The 23729-nt window shown below is 42.3% G+C and overlaps 1 protein-coding gene across 1 annotated transcript in view; it reads left to right on the top strand.

The window, feature by feature from the left end:
• Positions 1 to 468: 468 nt before the first annotated feature.
• pde10a (phosphodiesterase 10A) overlaps positions 469 to 23729 on the top strand; it is a gene marked incomplete at its 5' end in the record, with an annotated part of 141620 nt that continues 118359 nt past the window's right edge. Inside the window, one exon of the mRNA XM_080740138.1 lies at positions 469 to 550. Within this exon, the coding sequence (XP_080596264.1) occupies positions 469 to 550 (82 nt within the window). The remainder of the gene's footprint in view (positions 551 to 23729) is intronic.

The raw sequence follows: 23729 nt of genomic DNA, 5'->3' as shown, positions 1-23729 counted from the left end.
TCACTGATACAAGGTCAACTAAAAAGGATAAAGACCACAAGAAAGCTGTTAGGCTTGTTTTAGCATTGGGATCCCACTGTACTCAATTCATACAAATAGACATCTCGTTGTTCAGTCAGTCACTGGAAGAACAACCCGCAGGCCGGGCAGCTTGTTCCTCAAATCGCCGCCACCACACGCCAACTTTGCGCGCACGCACAGCACAGCAACAACAGCACGCTGGAAAGAGGACGTGCGAGCGAAGACATCTGAATGAACGTGACTGCGATTTGTTGCTATTTCTCTGCTCCCATCCCTCAACCAGTTGCATGTGTTACTATTATTATATATCCCGCCGGCTGAGAGCGTATGAAAGCGTCTCGTTGTGGTGTTGTTGTTATCGCCTCAGTGACTGATTGGTTCTTCAGCGGCGGCGGCGGTGGTGGTGGACTGGAGGACACGCACGCTATCCAGGAAGGCAAGCGGCAAATGTCGAAGAAACGGAAAAGTCCTGACGACGACAAGGGCGTCGAAGAACCCCAGGGTGCGGGATGCAGCCATCCTCCTCCAGGTAAGTGAGCGAGCACCAGCTCCAAAATGGCAGGCTGACAAAGTTGAATTAAGGTGCAGGTATGTGTGAGATCCACTACTAGACCACGAAGGAGCCAGGTAGTCCCCTTGCCTGGGCCCTGGGACTTCCCTACCACACAGTAGCATTATGGTTTGATTGATTGAATGTTTTATTAGACAGAAATATAAAAACATCACAACTAGACCTACAGTCATACACTTTGTCTGGCTGTCTGGGCCCTGGGACTTCCCTGAAAATCCCTACTACACTACAGTAGCATATGGTTTGATTGATTGAATATTTTATTAGACAGAAATATAAAAACATCACAACTAGACCTACAGTCATACACTTTGTCTGGCTGTCTGGACCCTGGGACTTCCCTGAAAATCCCTACTACACTACAGTAGCATATGGTTTGATTGATTGAATATTTTTATTAGACAGAAATATAAAAACATCAGTCATACACTTTGTCTGGTTGTCTGTTATTTGTCTGTCATTTATGAATTGAATACAATTGATTGATTTAATACTTTATTATACGTTTGGATAAACTACAGGACAGTAAAGTTCACAGACTAAAAGGATAAAGACCACAAGAAAGCTTTTAGGCTTGTTTAAATTGGGGGCATTTTTTCTCAATTCATAGGCTACTAAAGAAGGGCCCCAATGTAAACAAGCCATTGTGCTTTCTTGGGTTTAAATCCTATTAGTTGACTGTGTATCTGAACTTAACTGTCCTACTGCTGTGCTGCCTCTGGGCAACTGATTTCCCCCTTGGGATAATAAAGGTATCTATCTATCTATCTATCTATCTATCTATCTATCTATCTATCTATAAATCAATCAAATTGTTTAAAAGGATTACACCAAAAAAGCCCTTCCGGTCTTGTTTCCATTGGGGTCCTATGATTCAATTCCTCAACATAAACAAATATTTATATGGGGTCATGGACATACAAAATGAGTAGACAACAATATTACAAGAAACACAAAGACAAAGAGCTATAGCCTTAAATGACCTGTGCAGGTCTGTAACTCCGGGAGTGCACAAATGGGGGGTCCTTAAATGGGGGTCCTTGAAAATAAAAAAGTTAGATAACCACTGTCCTACTGGACTCATAATGTGCCATATACGGTACATATTGTCATAGTAAATCAGTATCATACACTGAGGGAAACCTGGAGACTGACTTCAGTATGTTGGGTCTTATGATAAAAAATAAGAAGGTAATGTTATGTCAAAAACAAAACAAATCTAAAATTTTCCTCGGACAAGGCTCTTGCCATGGACCCTTAGTCCAGGCCAAGGGTCTTCAACATTCTTCAGGCCAAGGACCCTTTAGCTGAGAGACAGACAAAGCAAGGGACCCCTGCTACAGTATATATTGTATAAAAAATTGGTTTCCATATTAAGGTTTTTCATAGATTTCACTGATTCATTTGACAGCACATTAGCTTCTCTATTAATTCATGTCAACGTGTATTTCCAGACATTATTTCACCACTTAAAGCCTCAATACTTATTGTAAACTCAACCGTTGGCTCTGTACTTGTTTCACTCTTTTTGACTCCAAAAATAGACAATCTACAAGCTCATGCTGTGCCTGCAAGGTGTTGTGAGCTTGTAGATCTGCTATTTTGTTCCACTCAGAAAGTCAGAATAAGGATGCTAGGGTTGAATTGGTTAATTTGTTAAAAAAAAAGTTCCTATCATACAAAGATTTGTTGGCCCCCCTGTAGTAACTCTGAGGACCCCCTGGGGATTTCGGACCCCCTGTTGAAGACCCCTGATCTAGTCCACTGTTTCTCAACGTCGAGTCTAGGGACCCCCAGGGGTCCAAATGCACAGTTGGGGGTCTGTAACTCTCTTCAACCGAATTGACCAATAAAGTCTGTAAGGGTCCATTTGGTTCCATTTGTACACTCAGTGTACCCAAGTCTCAGTCGACTCGGGTAAACCCTTTCACTTGCATTGGTTGAACCATATCCATTGACCCCTTTCAAAAGCCAGCTTCTGAAATCTGAATTACCTTCGCTGGCTTTGTGGCCATTCATTAGTCATAATTGTCAAATACTGTAGGGCCCTGGATTATTCTTTATTCATGAATATGAGTCCAGGAAGAGATTCCATTATATTAACCTCGCGTCACCAGCCTTTCCACCGCAGAGTCAAGCCTGGTATTTGTTACCAAACTGGACGATGTGATCGGGTTTCGGAAAAAGGAAGAAAAATAATCATGGTTCCGGTTGGCATTGCTTTTGTTCCCCACATAATATGAATCAATTAGTTTAGCCTCACCAGTCGTGCCATCAGTTAGAATAACAGATGGACATACCAAACCATTATTATACCAAACCAAACACATTTTAAACTAGGGGAATTATTTTGGAGGTGCACAGGTTCCGGTCAGGTTTCCGGTTGCGTAAAGTTATTTCGGCTACGACCGGATCTGAAACCCGGAAATGGCATTGTTCCCAGGCTTTTGATAGAGGACATGGTCGTCCTCAGTTGCACAAATGGAATGGAATGTATTGAACTCAAATAGGTCGTCTTGGCTGGTATTCTGTGGTTACTCACTTTAATTGCATCATGTTGCATCATATGGCAAATGTATATGAAACATGTCTGTCTTTCTCATGTTGGTCTTTTGTTGAGTATCTTTTTCAAACGTTCTTTCAAGCTCTCTCAGTATATGATTTCAATACCTTTAGCGAAGTGTACAATCCAGACTATAATTAGGGAGAGCAGTCAGTCAGTAGGAGGTCAGTCACAAAATGCATTATCTATTCACTCGCTTCAGCGACTGATCTCAAATTTAACATGGCATTGGCCATTAGCATTATACACATGGTGACGGAGCCCGAATTTCATTTGTCCCAAATTCTAGCTATTTATTAGCGTTTCTTCACTCTACAGCCTGTTGTCAGGGTTACGGTCCGTTCCTCCAGGCCATGGGATCTGTAGCCCCGGGCCCACACACACCTCTCTCACAGTTAGGAATGTTGCAGTCTCTCTCTCTCTCTCTCTCTCTCTCTCTCTCTCTCTCTCTCTCTCTCTCTCTCTCTCTCTCTCTCTCTCTCTGCATGGGTCACGCATGCAACGGGTGATGTGTGTCTCATCTTCCAACGGGTATAGAAAAATTATGTGGAGCAAATACATCCTCATACTTCTATTCACCTAATTTTGCTGTTAAATTATTTGTATCAATCATTGCGACCGTAGGTCGCATTTACTACCAAAACCTCCACGGGCTGTCTGTGAGTCCCCCAGGGACCCCCAGGTCCCTGGGGGACCCCCAGATGTAAAAAATGACCAAATGTGCTCACACGTCACACTTTTTCCCTGCTTATATCTCCGCACCCGTTGACCCGATCCATGCCAGATTTTACACACACACTCCTTGCCTGCCAAACTACAACCTCCAAGGACCCCCGGAGCCCCAGGGACCCCCAGGTCCCTGGGGGACCCCCAGATGTAAAAAATGACCAAATGTGCAAAAATGACCAAATGACCACCCCAACGGGGCTGCTCACGGGGAATTCCCGGGGACCACCGACTCCTGCTGCTCCAGAACGGATGCAAAAGTGGTGGCGCCCCCAGTGGAGGACCCCCTGCCACTGCAGCGCACATAAAATGCCGTAACTCGGGCTAGGAGCGTCCGGGAGAGCCGGGGCCGGTACCTATTCGTCCGCCAAGGCAACGCGGAGACCCCACCCCTCATTTCTCACATGGCCCTATTCTAGCGCCACCTTCAGGCCGAACTTTAAAACACATTTTTGGACACTGCTCCTACAGTTTTTGCCCTAAAATCACGAATATCACTACACAGCATGTCTACACTCATGTCATCAACATGGATCAGGAAGATTTGGGAAAAACAAATTTTTGCCCTATTTGTGGAGATAAGCCACCTACGGTCGCTTATCTCCCGATTAGGGAGTCTTACTGGTAAATATACACTCCTCCATGGGCTGCTCCTTACATTATTATGCTCCCACATATTCTCACGCACGCACCATGCAGTTACAGTTACTTTCCCCATAACCCACACTCTGCACATATTTTGCAGCACATATATTCGAACGGGTAAGGTCTAGTTTATCCTATTCTTTATTTCAGCCTTAATTGTGATAGGGTGACAGGTGACTCCTGTACTATGAAACCAACATTGTATAGACCACTCTCATTGTGAGCTTCACAAAAAACCTCATGAATTGCAGAGGTGGGAAGTAACTGTACATTTACGTACTGTACTCCCAAGTCAAAATTTGAGGTAATTAGTGTGGTTTCCCAACAGGCGCAACAAACACTACTATAGTACTATAGTACTGCTACTTTATTTATTTATGTCTAGATAAACTTACCCAATCAGGAAGCAGCATTCTCGGTGACGTTCAATGGGGGAGTGGTGCTAGCTTGAGGATTGGTCAAGCTTCACATGACGATTTGGCTATGCAGACAATAAACAGGCAACCACACTCGCAATTTCCCAGTTTTGCATCTTTCTAGTTTTACTTTACTGGGGTTCTGGAGATTTCTGCAAAAATCCGCTCCATTGATTCCCATTGTAATGCGTTAGCAGAATCCACCCCCATAAGTAGAACTAGTAAGACGCCTCAGGGATACATGTGACGAGGTCGTGCCAATTCTTGGCCATCTGGCCAGTGATCGGACCAGTTACCCATATATGGAGATCCATGTACTGATGGTACATCCCTTTTCTGCCCATATATGGAGATCCCTGTCTGAACCAGCCACAGAAATATGGGCTGTCTTCCTCCATATATGGGCATTCCCATATGAAGTCCTGTTAGATATGGGCTTAATATTAGCCATCAGGGATCTCCATATATGGGCATAAAGGGGATTCTGTTAGAGTGGTTCCCATGACATCACAACATACAATCTCTTTTATGACCATACATGGAGAATCCTATCTGAACCAGCCACAGACATATGGGCCATGTCTTGGCCATCTGGCCAGTGATGTATATCGATGACATCAGGGATCTTCATATATGGGCATAAAAGGGATTCTGGGGAATACCCATATATGGACTTTTACATAGGTGATGTCACTCGTGATATCACCTGTGATGTGTCAGGGGAACCACAGTGTCAGGCGTGACCTACCTTCAGACAGAGATACACGGACAAGATACGTCGGTTTTCATAGTAAACTTGCGACCTACGGTCGCAAAAAGTACGTTTTACACCACTGCTCCTGTAGGCCTACTATGTAAACAAAATTGTAGCACCACTCTCATGGTGGCGAGCTTCACTAAAACCTTCTGAATTGTGCGCTGGAGCTGCTCTCTAACATTACAAATGGCCCTTGTGTGGTCCAAAAAAATGGTCCTGTTGAGTTGTTGTGCACACAAACATGTGACCCGACTGTTGGCTCCGTGTCCTTTTGGGTCTGCGCCCAAACAAAGAGTTTCCCTTGGCTAACGCGGAAGGAGAATGGGGTACTTCCTTCTCCTGCGGCGTCTGGCATCTGTCACTGCCAAGGGGGGGTGTGCGTGCCTTCTCTAACCCACGGTTTCCGAAAACACTGGGTCGGGAGCCAATTCTGGGTCGAGCCGTGGGCCCATTTTTATGGGTCACGAGTTAAAGTATCCCTTTTTTTAAATGTCCCGATTCATTTTTTTCAATCATCTATTTTCAGAAATAAGAGCAATGTTAAACATCTTTCAAAAGAATTTAATACATTATAAAAAATACAAATAAACTGTGAAAATAGCCACTTGTACATTGTCTAGTTTCACTATAGTTTGTTTATATAGGCAGATGGCCGGCCGCCCACCTGGGGCCAGGTTCTGTTTGAGGTTTCTGTCCGTTAAAGGGGACTCTTTCCCTGGACACCGTGGCCAAGTGCTGGCTCATGATGGATTCCTTGGGTCTCTGTATGTTATTAAAGAGTGTGGTCTTGCACTATGTAAAGTGTAAATGAGATACTTACTGTATCTTACTGGGCCTATATACTGTTTAAATAAAATGTATTTGACTTGACTGGACTACTGTCATCACAACTGACATCACAAATTCTAGTGTGGACTAACAATTACATGCTATGAATGAAGCGCGTGACTTGTGAATGATGACACTATTATAAGGCTCACATATCGTTGCTCCTAACTCCATATTCTAACTTTTTGTCGAGCTTGTGGATCTGCTACTTTTGTTCGTCCGTGTGTCTGTGAGCAGCTAATCTCCGGCACCGTTACTTGCAGCAAACTCTGCACACATTCCCTGGATGCTAGAGCAGAACCTCCAGTTATAGCGCAAACAGAGGGCACATTTTTGGAAAACCTTTTTGTTGTTGTGTGCCTCAAAATGCTTCAAGTCACAAAGCGTTTTACTCTAACAGATTTTGTTGTGAAAGGCTGAGGAAGAAATGCCACCCTTTTCACCTATTATTATTTCGCCTATTATAGCGCCATTAGGAGGCCACAATAACCTACTTAACCTGGCAGAGACCTGTGCTCCGAGGAGCACCTTTTCAAGTTTAATTTGAATCCTGAAAACTGTAACAGTTATGGACATATGATGTTTCCACCCGACAGAATCGATATGCGAGTCCTTGTGCAGCTTGATCTGCGCTCAGATCTGAACCGTGGCCCTTTGCTGCATGGCATGTCCCTTCCCCATCTCTCTCTCTCCTGCCATGTCTTGTCACTCTCCACTATCACAATCAAGTAAAGGCTTGAAAACGTTTTATAAATATTATTTTGCATCGTTGGGTGCAGGGTTTCACTCATAATATTGGTTTATAGTTAGTGGCCAAGCCCAAAGTGCTGAAGCCACTATTGTATTTGGCATTATTATTCTCCCGACACTTTTTGCAACAGTGCAGTCGCCTTTTACAAAACTTGGCAATATGGTAGAGAGCTATGCCAAATGGCGAAAACACGAAACACTCAAGCATTGGCCAAAGGGTGGCGCTGTAGCAAGCCTTTGAAAGTGCAAACTTTGAACAGGTATAGCTCATGCCCTGTTTGACCTACAGCCACGAAACCTCTATACACTTATGCATCTCCTCGTGCTGAACAACTTTGCCACTTTGACTTTTGACATCTGACCTTTAGATTTTGAATTATATGAAAAACTGTTAAAATCCATCTCCTCCTGGGATTTTCGCGCAATATGCACAAAACCTTTTATACATGAACTTTGGACCAATATCTAAAAGTTTTTTTTTTAAATTATCTTTGTATTATAAGCCAATGAATATTGTAGTTTTATGAAAATGATTCTTCTGCCCCAAGTCACATTTTCATGACACTTTGAATTTCAAGTATATTTGACTTGATCAAATGGCAGCTGCAATACATAGAAAGGTGTCAGCATTCGGTGCAGATGCTTTGTGATGTGAATATGACCCAGCTATTGTACAGCCTCTGAAAACAGACACATCCGATGTGCTCTCTCTGTCTCTCTCTCATTCTCGGTTTCCTCCCAGAGTGCTCATGCTTCTTGTGTTTTCTCATGGAGGTTGGTTTTTGTTCGCTACCATATCCGTGGCCCAGGGGCCCAGCCAGTCAGGAGAGCAGGCATAGAAATGGGGGCATTGAGATTCGTATCAGGGACCACAAAGCACTTATTGTCTCGGCCTCTCTGTGTGCGGCCTGGACGTGACGATTATTAGAGAGTCACTCCTGCACACAGGTCTGCTCCCCTGGTGTCCCCCCATCCATCCATCCATCCATCCATCCAGCACCACACAGGTTAGCTCTGGTCCATAGCATTAGTGGAGTTCTCCCTAACGCTATGTTCCTTTACCTGCGCTCTGGCTTGGCAAAACCGGAAAGCCGTCGTCTGGTCCGAAAATAACAAAAGCTGTTTCGCCCCTCACCAAACCAAAGGTATCAGTGAGGAGTTGAAAGCTTACTCTACTCCTTTAACCCCCACCACGCTTAAAATACATTTCTAGGGTGAAATTAAAAATATTCCACCGGATGGAGTCTCCATTTCTTCTAGTTTTTCACTATTTGTCCTCGCCATCAAGCTCCCAACTTTACTGCCGTGCAGGTCAGAGGACCGCATTAACAGAGCATTAGTCTTGTTGGGTGTTATTCGGCTCAGTTTCGTAAAAAAAAACGTCTTCTACCAGTAAGAGTGTCTGCATCCGGTGGAATAGCTTTCATTTCGCCCAAGAAATGTATTTTAAGTGTGTGTAAGGCTCAGACTGCGTCCACTAAGTAGAATAAGCTTTCAACTCCCCACTGTTACCTTTGGTTTGGCGAGGGGCGAAAGACGACACGGCTTTTCAGTTTTGCCAAACCGGAGCGGAGGTAGAGGAAAATAGCATTAGGGAGAACTCCACTAACGCTATGGACCAGAGCTACACACAGGTCTGCTCCCCTGGTGTTCCCCCATCCATCCAGCACTAGGCCACCGTAGACCTGGTCACAGCAGAATATCAACCACAATTCCTATAGAGCAGTGGTTTTCAACATAGATATACAAAGCTAGATACCTCATCCGCCGCTGCAGTTCATTGGAGCGACGTGTAACAACTGGAGGCCGGGCATATGGAAAAACTGAGGGACCGCTGCCAGGCAAAGTGACTACTGGCCAATCACAGCGCGTCTTTTCCAGGACTTGTCAATTAAATTCAACAGAGCTTTATTGGCATGTTTCCATCCAGTTCCTGATGTTGCGCAGCTCAGCTGTTTTTAGAGGCTGCGTATGAAAAGACCCACCTGCCTTTGATTGGCCTACCAACTTCCTTTTCTGTGACGCACGTGGAAGCGATGCAGAATCCCGTAATCAAGCATATGCCCCAGAGCTGAAGGGAGGCGTCTACCTTTTCTTTCTTTTTTTTAAGGTTTGTTTTTTGGGCTTTTATGTCTTTGATAGGACAGTAGACTGACGGGGAGTGACATGCGGCAAAGGTCGTCCGGATCGGGAATCAAACCGGCGCCGCCGCCAGGCATCCATGCCTATGTGGCGATGCCTAAGTGGTATTCGCTCGGACCAGTAGGCCAGTGGGCACCCCGCGTCTACCTTTCTATGTCTATGGTTTTCAACCCTTTTCATATCAAGTTCCATTATTTATTCAGACTTTGACAGACCACCATTTGATGGTGCCTCTCAGGCCCAAAACCTTGAACATTTTGTTATCGTTGTACAAGACTTGGTCCACAATTCCATGCTGTATTGATGTGGTGCCATAGAAGAGATAACAGGTCAATCAAAATACAAATTCTTCTACATTCTCTAATTGTGTAGAAGACTTCTTGTAAATTAAGTAATGCAGGTGTTTGACAATAATTAAACTCTCTGAAACCAAATGGACCAGTAAGGGTCCATTTGATATAAAATACCAAATGAATGAAATGCCATTTAGTTAGTCATCTGAAATGTTTTAGTTTTTTAGTCTACTAAATATCATAAGAATTTAGTTGACAAAATCTACAGTTGATGTTCTAGAGCGTTGTATGTGCTTGTTGCCTTTGCACATTATTCAGATAGATGTACAGTATGCAAGCTGTTAGCTTGTCTACATGTTGACAAGCAATCTCCAAGAAGATATCTAATCCCACGTTAATCTCGGATAACCCTAGTTCGTTTTTTTGCACTCCATTGACTGGGGTTCATGCCTGTGTCTTCACCCTTTGCTAAATGCCGAAATTATAAAATTGTGTTAGGCTAATTCAATCCCGAGAACACTCAGTGGCTTGTAAATGTCGACAATGTTTTGATAATAGGCTAATAGCTCAAGTGGACCAAAACAAGCTCCCACGATACATAACAATAATACTCGTTGAAAATGTTACCAGAAGTGGAGGGGAAGGAAAATAATAAGATAAAGATCTGTATTGTAATAGTGTTTGCCGATGGCATAGTGGAGTGGTTCTCAGATTCTTGCCTCCCGAGTTACACACACAGAAGCTGCCTGGAGTAAAGTCCTGCCCAGGGGTGTTGCACCAAATTCTGGGCCCTGGGTACAAGGATTCACTGCGGGCCCCCCATGAATGTTTTTCATGGGGGGGACTCTAACGCATTAGCATTTATTTGTGCTTTAACAATTGAAAAATAGCAGATCTACAAGCTCACAGCGTGGCACCGAGTGCCACGTGTAGATTGTAGATCTGCTATTTTAGAAAATTCTTGTCAATTTGTGCAAGTCTTTGAATATTTTTGACCCATTCTATGTCTTATAAATCCTCTTAGGTTTTTTGAAAAACCTATGTTTCTGTGTCAGTGCTGCTCAAACTTTTTCATGTGAAGGACCCCCAAAATGATATGTATTTGGCCATGGACCCGCATCTCAGAATATTTAGTTCCAGGGAGGGACCCCCAGAAGCTAAATTTGAGTCACAAATGTTTGCTTAAAAAATACATATATTCAAAGATTTGCAAATTTTCACGATTTAAAAGAAAAATAGCAGATCTACAAGCTCACAGCTCGCAGCGCTGCACTCGGTGCCACGCTGTGAGCTTGTAGATCTATTTTTCAATAGTTAAAGCATAAAATAATTAACCTTGGGCCCTTGTAACTCAGTCCCACTCCCCCCCTTGTGACGAGTGACGCCCCTGGTCCTGCCAGAGTATTCATTTGCCCTGTCTCCTCTCCAGTGGTGTAATGTAACTAAGTACATTTACTCAAGTACAGTACAGTAAAGTCTTGAGGTATTTTGTACTTTTCTGGAGTATTTCCAATTTTCAGTACTTTTACTTCTACTCCACTACATCGGGGAGGCAAGTCCTTTTATACTCCACTACAATTATTTGAAAACTTTAGTTACTTTGTAGATTTGGATTATTATTTAAAAAAAAAACACTTCAGCCTTATATACATTTTGGCCATTTGAAAATAGTCGATCTACAAGCTCACAGCTTGTAGATCTGCTATTTTCAAACGTTTTTGAGACAGCTTAGAAAACTTGTGAAATGGGTGATTTTTCATAAAGAGTACTTTTTAGTTTTAGGTACATTACATTTTGATGCCAATACCTTTGTTGTACTTGTACTCAAGTTAATTTTTTATTCCGGACTTTTACTTGTAACAGAGTAGGCTACTTCTACATTGCAGTATATTGATACTTTTGCTTAAAGGTATATTCAGTGATTGTATTTCATTCAAATAAAAATATAATTGGTACATTTTCCATTCATTCTCCTCACTAGAATGTGTGCTGACCATATAAGGACTTCCATCATGGCCCGTGTTATGAGCATAGCTAGATTCGGTTTTCAGAAGTGGCCAGCCAGTCCTCGACCAATCAGGGTAGAGTATGGCCGTAGTTATGTTATGATGTTTAGTTATGATGGTCAAAATAAAAGTTTTGAGAACCACAGTCGCTCTGAATTAAGAACGTCTGAATTAAGAATGCCTTGATTGTGAACTACTGAACTCATAAAATGCCACAGTCTCGTAGTAAATCAGTACGATATTCAGTGATTGGGTCTAATGATCAAAACGAGAACATTATAATGGTTTAAAAAATCTGTAAAAAAACGAAACATTTCCACGCTGTAAGGCCAGTAAGGGACAAGATGACCCCCGGCCACTTTCATTATCACTGAATACACCTTTAAGTAAAACATTAGAGTACTTTTTCCACAGAACTATTGCTTCTTTTTATTGAAGTCCAAAATGGGAGTGCTTCTTCCAGCAGTGGTGGCCTGGCTCTTTCCCGCGGTGCGGTGCAGCATGTGTGTGTCTTTAGCTTGGCACGGTGCCCAGGATGCTCAAAGACTTTGAGAGCAGAAGGAGCGCACCGGCCTCTGTTTGCCACTAGCTTGACGTCACCATTTTGGCCAAAGGCTGAGACTGCTTAGTACTAAAACCACATGCAAGTTCTGCACTCGCACGGCACGGCATGCACACACACATACACACACACACACACACACACACACACACACACACACACACACACACACACTAGGGCATTCACCAAATATTCGAATATTTGAATATTCGAATATCAAAGTCACTATTCCACGTTGTTCACCGAAGTCGAATATTCGCTTATTTGTTATTGTCTCCACCAGCCGAAGGCTGAGGGAGAGTATGTTTCCCCCTCCGTCCGTCCGTGTGTCCGTCCGTCCGTCCGTCCGTGCGTGCGTCCTCGCAGTTTGTGAGCGCCTAATCTCAGTCGCTGTTGGCCCGGTCGCTGCCAAAGTGAGCACACACATTCCCTGGAAGCCAATCTAGAACCTCTGCCCTAAATTTTTCAAATGGGCCTTTTCTAGCGCCACCTAGTGGCCGATGTTCGCAAAACACATTTCTGTGCACTATTCTTACAGATTTTGTCCAAAAATCCTACAAATCGGTAGGCAGTATCTCGACAGTCATGTGATCGACACTGATCTGTCCGATTTTGCATATTCCATCCTGATTGGCTAAGATTGGCTTCCAAAGTTTGTGGGATCGAGCCGTTTTGAACAAAATGCCTCAAATCACAAACGCAAAGTGCAATTATCATGAAATCGCGCACACACGTTCCCACTAGGCCGAGGAAGAAATGCCACTTCATTTTTTTTAAATCAGCCTCATGGTGGCGCTATAACAGGCCGATTTGTGGTTTTACCTATAACTCCACCGATCAGTTTCAAACTTTGTAAGCGCACTCCCTAGAAGCTAAGGATAAACCTTTGCCCTGCATTTTTCACATAAGCCTTTTATAGCGCCACCTTTGGGCCGACTTATGTAAAACACATTTTTGGATATTACTCCTTGAGATTTTATCCAAAAATCACGCAAATCGGTACACAGTATCTCTATAGTCATGTGATCAAGTCCGATCCGTATGATATTTCATATGCCATCCTGATTGGCTAATATTAGCTTCCAAAGTTTGCAGGATTGCACCACCAGGACGCACAGTCTGGTGGAGACCTGTGCTCGGAAGAGCACTGCTTCTAGTTTTTCTATTGTTTTCTCTTTAAAAAATATATAGTTTATAAAGCTTGGCTAGATAGGTAGTCATAAGAATGAGTTGTCAATGTATGACCCTCGTGGATGAATTTGTTAATGCTCTAGTATACCAGTGCTTCTCAAACTTTTTTAGGCCGTGACACCCAAAATAAACATATTTGAACTGGGGACCCCCACCCTGACAAGCACTTGGAATTGTAGGTATTACATTTAATGTGACTCGGTTCCACAGATAAATATTGTGAAAATAGCAGATCTACATGCTCACAACGCCTCGCAACACGAGGCGTTGTGAGCATGTAGATCGGCTATTTTCACAATGTTTGCCTCTTGCTTACTTAATATTTGACGGTTTGGCCAGTCCTGTCGAATATTCGACTATTCGAATACTTTGAGGTCGAATAATTCGAATACTAAAAATCACTATTTGTGAATGCCCTAACGCACGCACGCAGGCGCACACACACACACACACACACACACACACACACACACACACACACACACACACACACCCTCACACATACACACACCTACGCATGCACACGCATATTGGCTACACAATCATTTGGGGTTTCGCTAACTTTTGGAGGCATCACTTTCACTTACATCCACTCCATATCTCATTACGCTTTAGTTGAATGTTTTATGTAAAGCACATTGAATTGCCTTGTTGTTGAAATGTCTAGAACAGGAGTCTTCAACGTTTTCAGGCCAGGGACCCCCAAACTGATGGGGAGATGGAGCAGGGACCCCCCACCACCTTGTAGGGTGGGGGGGGGTCGGGGCTACAACATATTTTTTTATTTTAAACATGCATGTACAAGGTACAGCGAGCAGGGTGGCCATACCACTAACATTTCTAAACATACTACTTATTTACTGAGAACCAATACTATGAATAATCTGTCAATTGCACAGTAATCATGTATACAAGCTATTCAAAATGGAAAGCATCATGATTTATTTTTAACATAAATGTGGATTTTTTTTTATATATATTTAAAGACAAATGGCCATTTTTGAAGAAACAATTGCCATTTTTCGCGGACCCCCTGTTGAAGACCTCTGGTCTAGAACAAATGGCTGCCTCGCCTTAATCGCCTTACCCTAATTTGCCTTACCCTAACTTTTTGAAAGTTAACTTTTTGAAAGTTAAATCACATCGGGGACATAAATGTTGTCCACAATTTGTCATACCGTCCCTAATAATAAACTTGTCCAAAATATGTCCTGAAATTAGCGCACCGAAGTCTGATGTCAAAGCCGCAGCCTCCACGGTTTTCCCGTTCAAAAATCCCATTGACTTGAAACTCAATTGACCCCATTGAAAAATGATACAAATACAAAAGTAAAGACCTCCGGGAGGTGGGCCTGTACAGTATAGTTTATTTATTCTAGGCAGGCTTGCATGCTATTTTCTGACTTTTCCCGATGCATTTGTACTGTGCTGGTGTCTTTTTATGGTTGGTCAACTCACCATTATGAGTAAAATGCTTGGACTCTTTTTATTTTTAGAACACAGTTCTTAACCCATTTAGAACAGGTACACATTATTGTGTATCATTGTTTTATGCTTTAACTATTGAAAAATAGTGGATATACAAGCTCACAGCGCGGCACCGAGTGCCGCGCTGCGAGCTTGTAGATCTGCTATTTTTGAAAAATCGTGAAAATTAGAATTTTTACCCGATTTTATAAGTGTCTTTTGAATCCTTCTACGATTTTTTTGAAAAATCCCATGTTTCTATGTCAGCAATCTGGCTATAGCCATCGTCAAAGAAAAGGTCCTTTTCACTTAAATAGAGCTCAGTTAGTCTGTTCTTGAGAGACTACTGTGTCAGTAGTTCTCAAGCGTTTTCATGTGAAGGACCCCCAAAATGATATTTATTTGGCCACGGACCCCCCATTCAACATATTTAGTTCCAGGGACCACCCAGAAGCAAAATTTGAGTTACAAACGTTCGCTTTTAAAATACATATATTCAAAGATTTGCACACATTTTTACGACTTTTTCAAAAATAGCAGATCTACAAGCTCGCCGAGTGCCGCGCTGTGAGCTTGTATATCTGCTATTTTTCACTGGTTAAGTGATAAGTAGTCAATGGGATCTTTGAATGATAACATTTCTTTGTGACCTAGCGGAATTCGATGTCAGGACTTATGTCTTCTGTACAAAACCTCTTTGAAGAATATTTTTCATCATTAGAATAAAATAGTATGCTTGGGGCACCCGCTGGCCTACTGGTCCAGGCTCATACCACTTAGGCATTGCCACACAGGCATGGATGCCTGGCGGTGGCGGCGCCGGTTCGATTCCTGATCGGGAAGACCTTTGCCGCGTGTCACTCCCCATCTCTCCCCCCATTTCCTGTCAGTCTGCTGTCCTATCAATAAAGGCGTAAAAGCCCCCAAAAAACAAATCTTAAAAATAGAATGCTTTATTGGCAACAATTAAAAGCACACTGTCACCAGTTAAAAGCGCCAAAATGAGAGAGAGAAAAAAAAAAGTAGAAGCTTGTTGGGCCATCTTGGTCCATCAATTTATTTCAAGTCAATATTATAACAACAGCTGCCAATGTCCTGTTTTATTGTGATTGAATTTGAGTAGTATTGAACTCTCAGAATCGTGCTTGACTTGTACAGGAACACCATAGTGGGCTGCCTTTGAACTGCAGGTCACAAAGAAATGGATTTATTACATTATTATTAAACACTATTAAAATATCTGCAATTTGTCACGTTGCCCCTTTTGTTACTCATATGAATACTAAAAGAAAATCATCACACTTAAAAAATAAATAAATAAATAAGGCTTTCTCTTAATTTGTACATATTTTATTGATGGCTTTACCTCCATTACAAACACAAGATGGAGCCAAAGAATTAAGTTTGAGGGAAAAACCAAGCGGCTCATACCACTTAGGCATTGCCACACAGGCATGGATGCCTGGCGGTGGCGGCGCCGGTTCGATTCCTGATCGGGAAGACCTTTGCCGCGTGTCACTCCCCATCTCTCCCCCCATTTCCTGTCAGTCTGCTGTCCTATCAATAAAGGCGTAAAAGCCCCCAAAAAACAAATCTTAAAAATAGAATGCTTTATTGGCAACAATTAAAAGCACACTGTCACCAGTTAAAAGCGCCAAAATGAGAGAGAGAAAAAAAAAAGTAGAAGCTTGTTGGGCCATCTTGGTCCATCAATTTATTTCAAGTCAATATTATAACAACAGCTGCCAATGTCCTGTTTTATTGTGATTGAATTTGAGTAGTATTGAACTCTCAGAATCGTGCTTGACTTGTACAGGAACACCATAGTGGGCTGCCTTTGAACTGCAGGTCACAAAGAAATGGATTTATTACATTATTATTAAACACTATTAAAATATCTGCAATTTGTCACGTTGCCCCTTTTGTTACTCATATGAATACTAAAAGAAAATCATCACACTTAAAAAATAAATAAATAAATAAGGCTTTCTCTTAATTTGTACATATTTTATTGATGGCTTTACCTCCATTACAAACACAAGATGGAGCCAAAGAATTAAGTTTGAGGGAAAAACCAAGCTAACCACTGCACAGTTGATTACAAACATCTTTGGTTTGAATATTTGAATAAAAGTTGACTTAATTCAATCTTCAACTGCTTTTGAGCAGTGTGTAGACATCATAGGCCAGTGGTTCTCAAAGTGGGGTCCCCCCCAGGTGTACTTGAGGGGGTTCCGGGGGAGGGGGGTTCAAAGTAAAAAAGGTTGAAGTCAGTCTACATTTCCTTAAAAGGAAATGCGTGTCATTAACTCAGATGCAGGGATAACAGATATCCTGCACCGGCCATACAAATGAAGGTTGAAACCACCCTTCCCTCGATGACCACACATGAAGCTAGATAACATTTTTAGGTTTTAGAAAAGTTTTTTTTTTACTGATTAGGTGCGTGGTCTACCTAATGCTATTGTTTTTCTAGGTTGATATTCCTATGCATTTGTTGTATTGCTATTGATGTACTGACGTATTATCTTGCTTATTATATTGACCTGCTTATTGTAAGTCGCGCTGGATTAAAAGCGTCTGCTACATAGGCTACGTATGGAACCCCCCCCTCGCCCCCCTCTTCCAGCGAATCAAGCCCTGCATGCGTATGCGAGGATGTGCGCGTATCAGCACAGCGCACACAGCGAGCGCACACACACACGACGGCTCACTCTTACGTACGCCCTCCCTGCTGTGTGTGTGTCTGGACGGCGTTGTGTGTGTGGGTGTGTGTGTGTGTGTGTGTGCGTCTACGTGTTATCAGTAAACACGCAGCAGTGACGTCTGGGCAGCCAAGCTGTCTCTTCGTCCAGCTCTGATGTCTGTAAGGCAGAGCGACACTGACAGGCCCGGCCTAGCGCGTCATCACCCATATTTCTCACCTATGATTCATCATAGCCACTCTGTTTGGGCTCCCGTTGAGGGATAGGGCTGCTGCTGCTGCTGCTGCTGCCAGGGGCGTCACAGGGGGGGGGGGGGGGGAGTGGGACTGAGTTACTAGGGCCCAAGGTCGAGGGGCTTTTAATTATTTTTATACTTTAAATATTGAAAAATAGCAGGTATACAAGCTCACTGCGCGGCACCGCTATTTTTTGAAAAGTGTGAAAATGTGTGCAAATCTTTGAATATACTGTATGTATTTAAGCCAACTTCTGTCACTAAAATGTTGCTTCCGGAGGGGTCCCTGGAACTAAATGTTTTGAGATGGGGGGGTCTGTGGCCAAATACATATCATTTTCGGGGTCCTTCACATGAAAAGGTTTGAGAACCACTGACATAGAAAGATAGGTTTTTCAAAAAGCAATTCCTTAATCTTCATTTTAACTTCAGTAATTAATTATTATTCTTTTCCATGTTTTACATATCACATGTTCTCATTTCAAGTTTCTCAATCCATTTGTGGATTTCTGCAAAAGAACACTCCATTCCCATTGGCAGAATCCACCCTCATAGGAAGAATACAATTATGCTGTGACCCTAACAGAGTGTTTCTATTTTGTAGTATTTGTTGATTTATTTATTTTCATTCGTAACTCTCTCTGTCTGAGTGTACAAATGAAACGGAGTTAAATGAACACTTTTACAGTGTATGTCAACTATTTGCACTAATTAACTGTTTGCTGCTCTTGTGGCATTACATTGTTGTTCCCAGGTTTTGCTCCTGATAAGAATAAAATAACATTTTGACAGAGTGGTCCTGTGAGAGCAAAGGAGAGAGGAGGGGATATTACAACAGTGTTTGATGAAAGCCAACAAATGCAACAGAAGTGGTAACAAAAATATACAAAAATACACAAAGGTAAAAATCCATAAAAATAAAGAATTTGGCTAAATGTCACAAATGAAAAAGGAAATAGACTACAAGCTTTGTCAAGCCATAGATGCAGGAGATGGAATTTGAGGTTAATGTTAACCTCAAATTCAATTATTTCATGCATATATATCCCCATCTACATGTGACATTATAATTTAGATGATACGATAGGGTAGCGTTTTATTGTATGCAACCATTGATTTATTAACCACTTTCAACGTGGCATCCCCATTTTGAGAACGTCATTATAGGCAAAAATGTTCTCTTTTCGCTCCCAAACAAATTGCTCTTTGTGAAATTACGGCTCTGCTGATGTTACCTCCAAGCATTTCTACAGCTATTACAGCCCAAGGTGAGGAGGGAGTTGTGTTCCTTGGAGCACCTGGCTGTGTGAACAACATGTACCGTCACATGAAGTACAGTGGCCACGAGGACACGCTGGATGGAACACCACACAGCTGTGGCCTGAGTAGTGGCTTAATTGTCCTGCTGTGGATGGAGTGAGGCATCCTGGCAGTCACTGTAGTGTAGGGGTGGGCGATATGGAAAAATACAATATCACAATATTTTCCCAAGGTGTATCACGATACACATTTTTATCACGATTCTTTTTCACGTTGGTTTTTATGGTTATTTTTACAAGTTACTTGACAAAAACTAGACTCTCTGGGTTCCTTTTGGGAGGTCTAAATTGAACTTTACATGTATGTAACTCTGACAGTATACAAATGAAACCAAATGGACCCTTACGGGTCCATTTGGTTTCAATTGTATGCTGTCAGAGTTAAGTGGAGACCTTGACATTTTAAAGTTTGAGAACTCAATTTGTATCACCATACATACGATACCTCTGAAAATGCATATCGTGGAGACATTGTATCGTCTCAATGATAATTATCACCATATCGCCCACCCCTACTGTAGTGTTGTTCATGTTCAGGGGTGGGAAGCAACTGAGGATGTGTACCTTTTCTCCATATTTGATAGCGTAAAATGAGACCAAATGGACCCGCAAAGGATATTTATGGGGCCTCAATCAGACCGTCTCTGATTAATCCAGGGCGTCCGTTTTCGTGGGCAGGATTTATGTTGGTTGAAATCAGGTGATATTCTAGGCCAGATCTGACCTAGTCATGGTTTGATTTGATCTGGCCCCAATCGAGACGTCACTGATTGCTCCAGGTCCTGACCGTACTTGCTGGGATAGTAACGTAGTAAATCAGTGTCATACATGACATCTCAAGAAAAGTCTTATGATCAAAATAAGAACATAGTGTGTAAAAAACACTAAATCAAAAATTTGCCACGGACAAGGCCAAGTCTTTCCCACGGACATATTTGTCCGTGTACGCTCTGTACATATTGAAGACCCCTGAATACAGGCCTATTTTTGCTAGTTGCAAAAGAGTATTTTTTTTTTATACCGTTGCATCGCTGATTTTTACTCGACAAAGAGATAAGGAATAGGAGTACTCCTTCAGCCCCTGCTTGTGTGAACAGGTTAAATGCACACGCGTCCATGCTAGAGATTGTGTCACAGCCGAGTGCGAGCGTAATAACCAAGAGGGGTGGGGGCTGGGGGGTGTCTGCCTTTTGTGGTGCCAGTAATAATTTCTGTCTGTCGTGTGTGTGTGTGTGTGTATGTGTGTGTGTGAGGTGGGGAGGAGTGGGTTTTGAATGGTTGGGGTCGCCAGCCTCACGTTGCTTGCTTGCGTCAACAACCTATAAGGACGGGGGGGGGGGCAGCCAACAGCTGCGGCTCTCATTGTTGCTACAATGTCACACACAGCCAGGGGCGTCGCACCAAATTCTGGGCCCTGGGTACAAGGATTCACAGCGGGCCTCTGCACAATTATTTTGTGCTTTAACTATTTAAAAATAGCAGATATACAAGCTCACAGCGCGGCACCGAGTGCCGCGCTGCGAGCTTGTAGATCTTCTATTTTTGAAAAATCGTGAAAATGTGTGCATTCTTTGAATATTTCAAATCCTTCTATGGTTTTTTGAAAAACCTTATGTTTCTGTGTCAGTGGTGCTCAAACCTTTTCATGTGAAGGACCCCCAAAATGATATGTATTTGGCTACGGACCCCCCATCTCAAAAAATGTAGTTCCAGGGACCGCCCAGAAGCAAAATTTTTGTCACAAATGTTCGCTTAAAAAATACATATATCCAAAGATTTTCACAACTTTTCAAAAATAGATCTACAAGCTCGCAGCGCGGCACAGAGTGCCACGCTCTGAGCTTGTAGATCTGCTATTTTTCAATAGCTAAAGTATAAAATAATTAAGGCCCCCTCCACCTTGGGCCCTAGTAACTCAGTCACCCCACCTGTGACGCCCCTGCACACAGCCGGTCGCAACACACGCAGCGCTGTGCATAGAAACTGAGTGCATGTATTTTCTCCACTGCTGTCCGTGCTTGAGTACAGTTTTGAGGTGCTTTCACTTGACTTGAGTATTTCCTTGATACTTCTAATCCTGTTAGTAGGGTCTCAAACCAAGGTTCTGTGACCATCCTCTGGCAAGGATGTTTTGATGATTGATTTGATTTATATGGACCCTTTATAAAAGATTTAGCTCCCAGGTCCCTCGCAAAAATCCCAGGCTTTTTTGCTAGAAGCCGTTAGAGTTGGTGTCCCATTAACTTTACATTACAGGGAAAAAAAGGAAAAAATTAATCTGCTTTAAGTAACATGAGGGGTCAAACTAGGGGTTTTTCATGATTCTAAATCAATTGCAAACATCTGTTTTGCATAGAAAACATTCATTGGGCTAAAACGGCCCCCACAGAAGTGTGAAAAGTGATGACTCATCACTTTTCATCACTAAACCATAGTCTTGTGTTTTTTTTTAGCCCAACTAAGGAATGTTTTTTGTGCAAAACAGATGCTTCTAATGGATTTAGAATCATGAGAAACCCCTAGTTTGACCCCTCATATGTTACTTGAAACAGATTATGTTTTTGCTTTTTATCCCTGTAATGTAAAGTTAATGGGACACCAACTCTAGCGGCGTCTAGCAAAAAAGCCTGGGACTTTTGCGAGGGACCTGGGAGCTAAATCTTTCATAAAGGGTCCATAGAGGTCATATCAATCATCAAAACATCCTTGCCAGAGGATGGTCACAGAACCTTGGTTTGAGACCCTATGTGGTTTTCTACCCTTTTCATATCAAAATATCATATCGATTATTTATCTGGCATTTGAGCTACGGACCACCATTTAGCCTCTTGTTTTTGTTGGATAGGATTTTGCCCACAATTCCATGCTGTATTGATGTTGGTATCATGGGGGAGATAACATGCAAACGTTGATCAAAGTAACAATTCTTCTACATTCTCTAATTGTGTAAACTTCTTGTAAATTAAGTAATACACTGAACTCTTGGGAGCGTAAAATGAAACCAAATGGACTCGTATGGGTCCATTTGGTTTCATTTTACACTCTCGAGTTAAAGATCTGGTCACCAACATCCATTGGTGACCAATGGATGGGAACCACTGTTCTAATCCACTACATCTATCTATCTAAAAGGCAAAATTTGTAATTTTGCTAGTTTCCTTGGCAAATTTAGATTATTCATAATTAATCAATGTATTAATCTTCTAAATTCTTGGGAAAATTGCTGATCTGCACTTTCAACGTGTCACACGACAAGAGCTTGTATAGATTGTCTTATCTTGCAACCGAAGTATAAAAGCCGGTGGTTAATCATCAATAATTCAGTAACATGTTATATTATGAGTCTAAAATGGCCATTCTGCACAATAAGTCATTGTACTGTTGCTACTTAATGTATATTTTGATGCCAATACTTTTGTTCAAGTAATATTCTGAATATAGGCCCTTTTACTTGTAATCAGAGTATTTTTTATATTTTGTTGTTGCCACTTTTACTTTAAATGAATCTGAGCATTTCTTCCACCACTGCAATTACGTCAACTCTGAAATAACATTTTTACAAACCGCAACCGCAATAGCATTATTAAACTGCCAGAGCCACACAGAAATTGTGGGTGTTTTGTTTTGCATGCATGCCATATTTGAAAAGAACAAAATAAACGCTACTGTACTGTACTGTGTGTGTGCGTGCGTGCCTGCATGCGTGCGTGCGCGCGTGCGCGGTGCGTGCGCCTACACGTCGTTCCCGTCCGGTGTATTATTTTTTTATGCTTTAACTATTGAAAAATAGCAGATGTACAAGCTCACAGTGCTGCACCGAGTGCCGCGCTGCGAGCTTGTAGATCTGCTATTTTTGAGGGTCCATTTGGTCACCTATAAGTGTCTTTTGAATCCTTATAAGACTTTTTTGAAAAACCCTATGTTTCTATGTCAGCAATCTGGCCGGCCATCGTCAAAGAAAAGGTCCTTTTCACTTAACTGGAGCTCAGTTAGTCTGTTCTTGAGAGACTACTAGTGGTTCTCAAACCTTTTCATGTGAAGGACCCCCAAACTGATATTTATTTGGCTACGGACCCCCATCTCAAAATATTTAGTTCCATGGACCCCCCAGAAGCAAAATTTGAGTTACAAACATTCGCTTTAAAAATACATATATTCAAAGATTTGCGCACATTTTCACGACTTTTTCAAAAAATAACAGATCTACAAGCTCGCAGTGTGAGCTTGTAGATCTGCTATTTTTCAATAGCTAAAGCATTCAATAATTCTTGGCCTAAATGGGTTAAAATATGGAGATAAGAGTTTTTTTGCCCAGTCGGGAACGACGTCACATGCATGTCTGTCAACATGTGTAACATCTGAACACGTCGTGACCGGCTGCTTTTTTTTCTCTCTGCCTTGCAATTTTTACGAGATTTGACAGCGGAGCATTTTACACGGTCGTGTGTGACGTCAGCGGCATCGGGGGCTGTGGCCCCACATAGTCTTATAATCCACACTGAGTGGCGTTTGCCAGTATAGTACTGACATGT

Source organism: Nannobrachium achirus (assembly GCF_963921795.1).
Source record: "Nannobrachium achirus genome assembly, chromosome: 13".
Taxonomy (NCBI): Eukaryota; Metazoa; Chordata; class Actinopteri; order Myctophiformes; family Myctophidae; genus Nannobrachium; species Nannobrachium achirus.
Note: the sequence above shows the minus strand (reverse complement) of the source record. Positions and strands in the feature narration are given on the sequence as shown.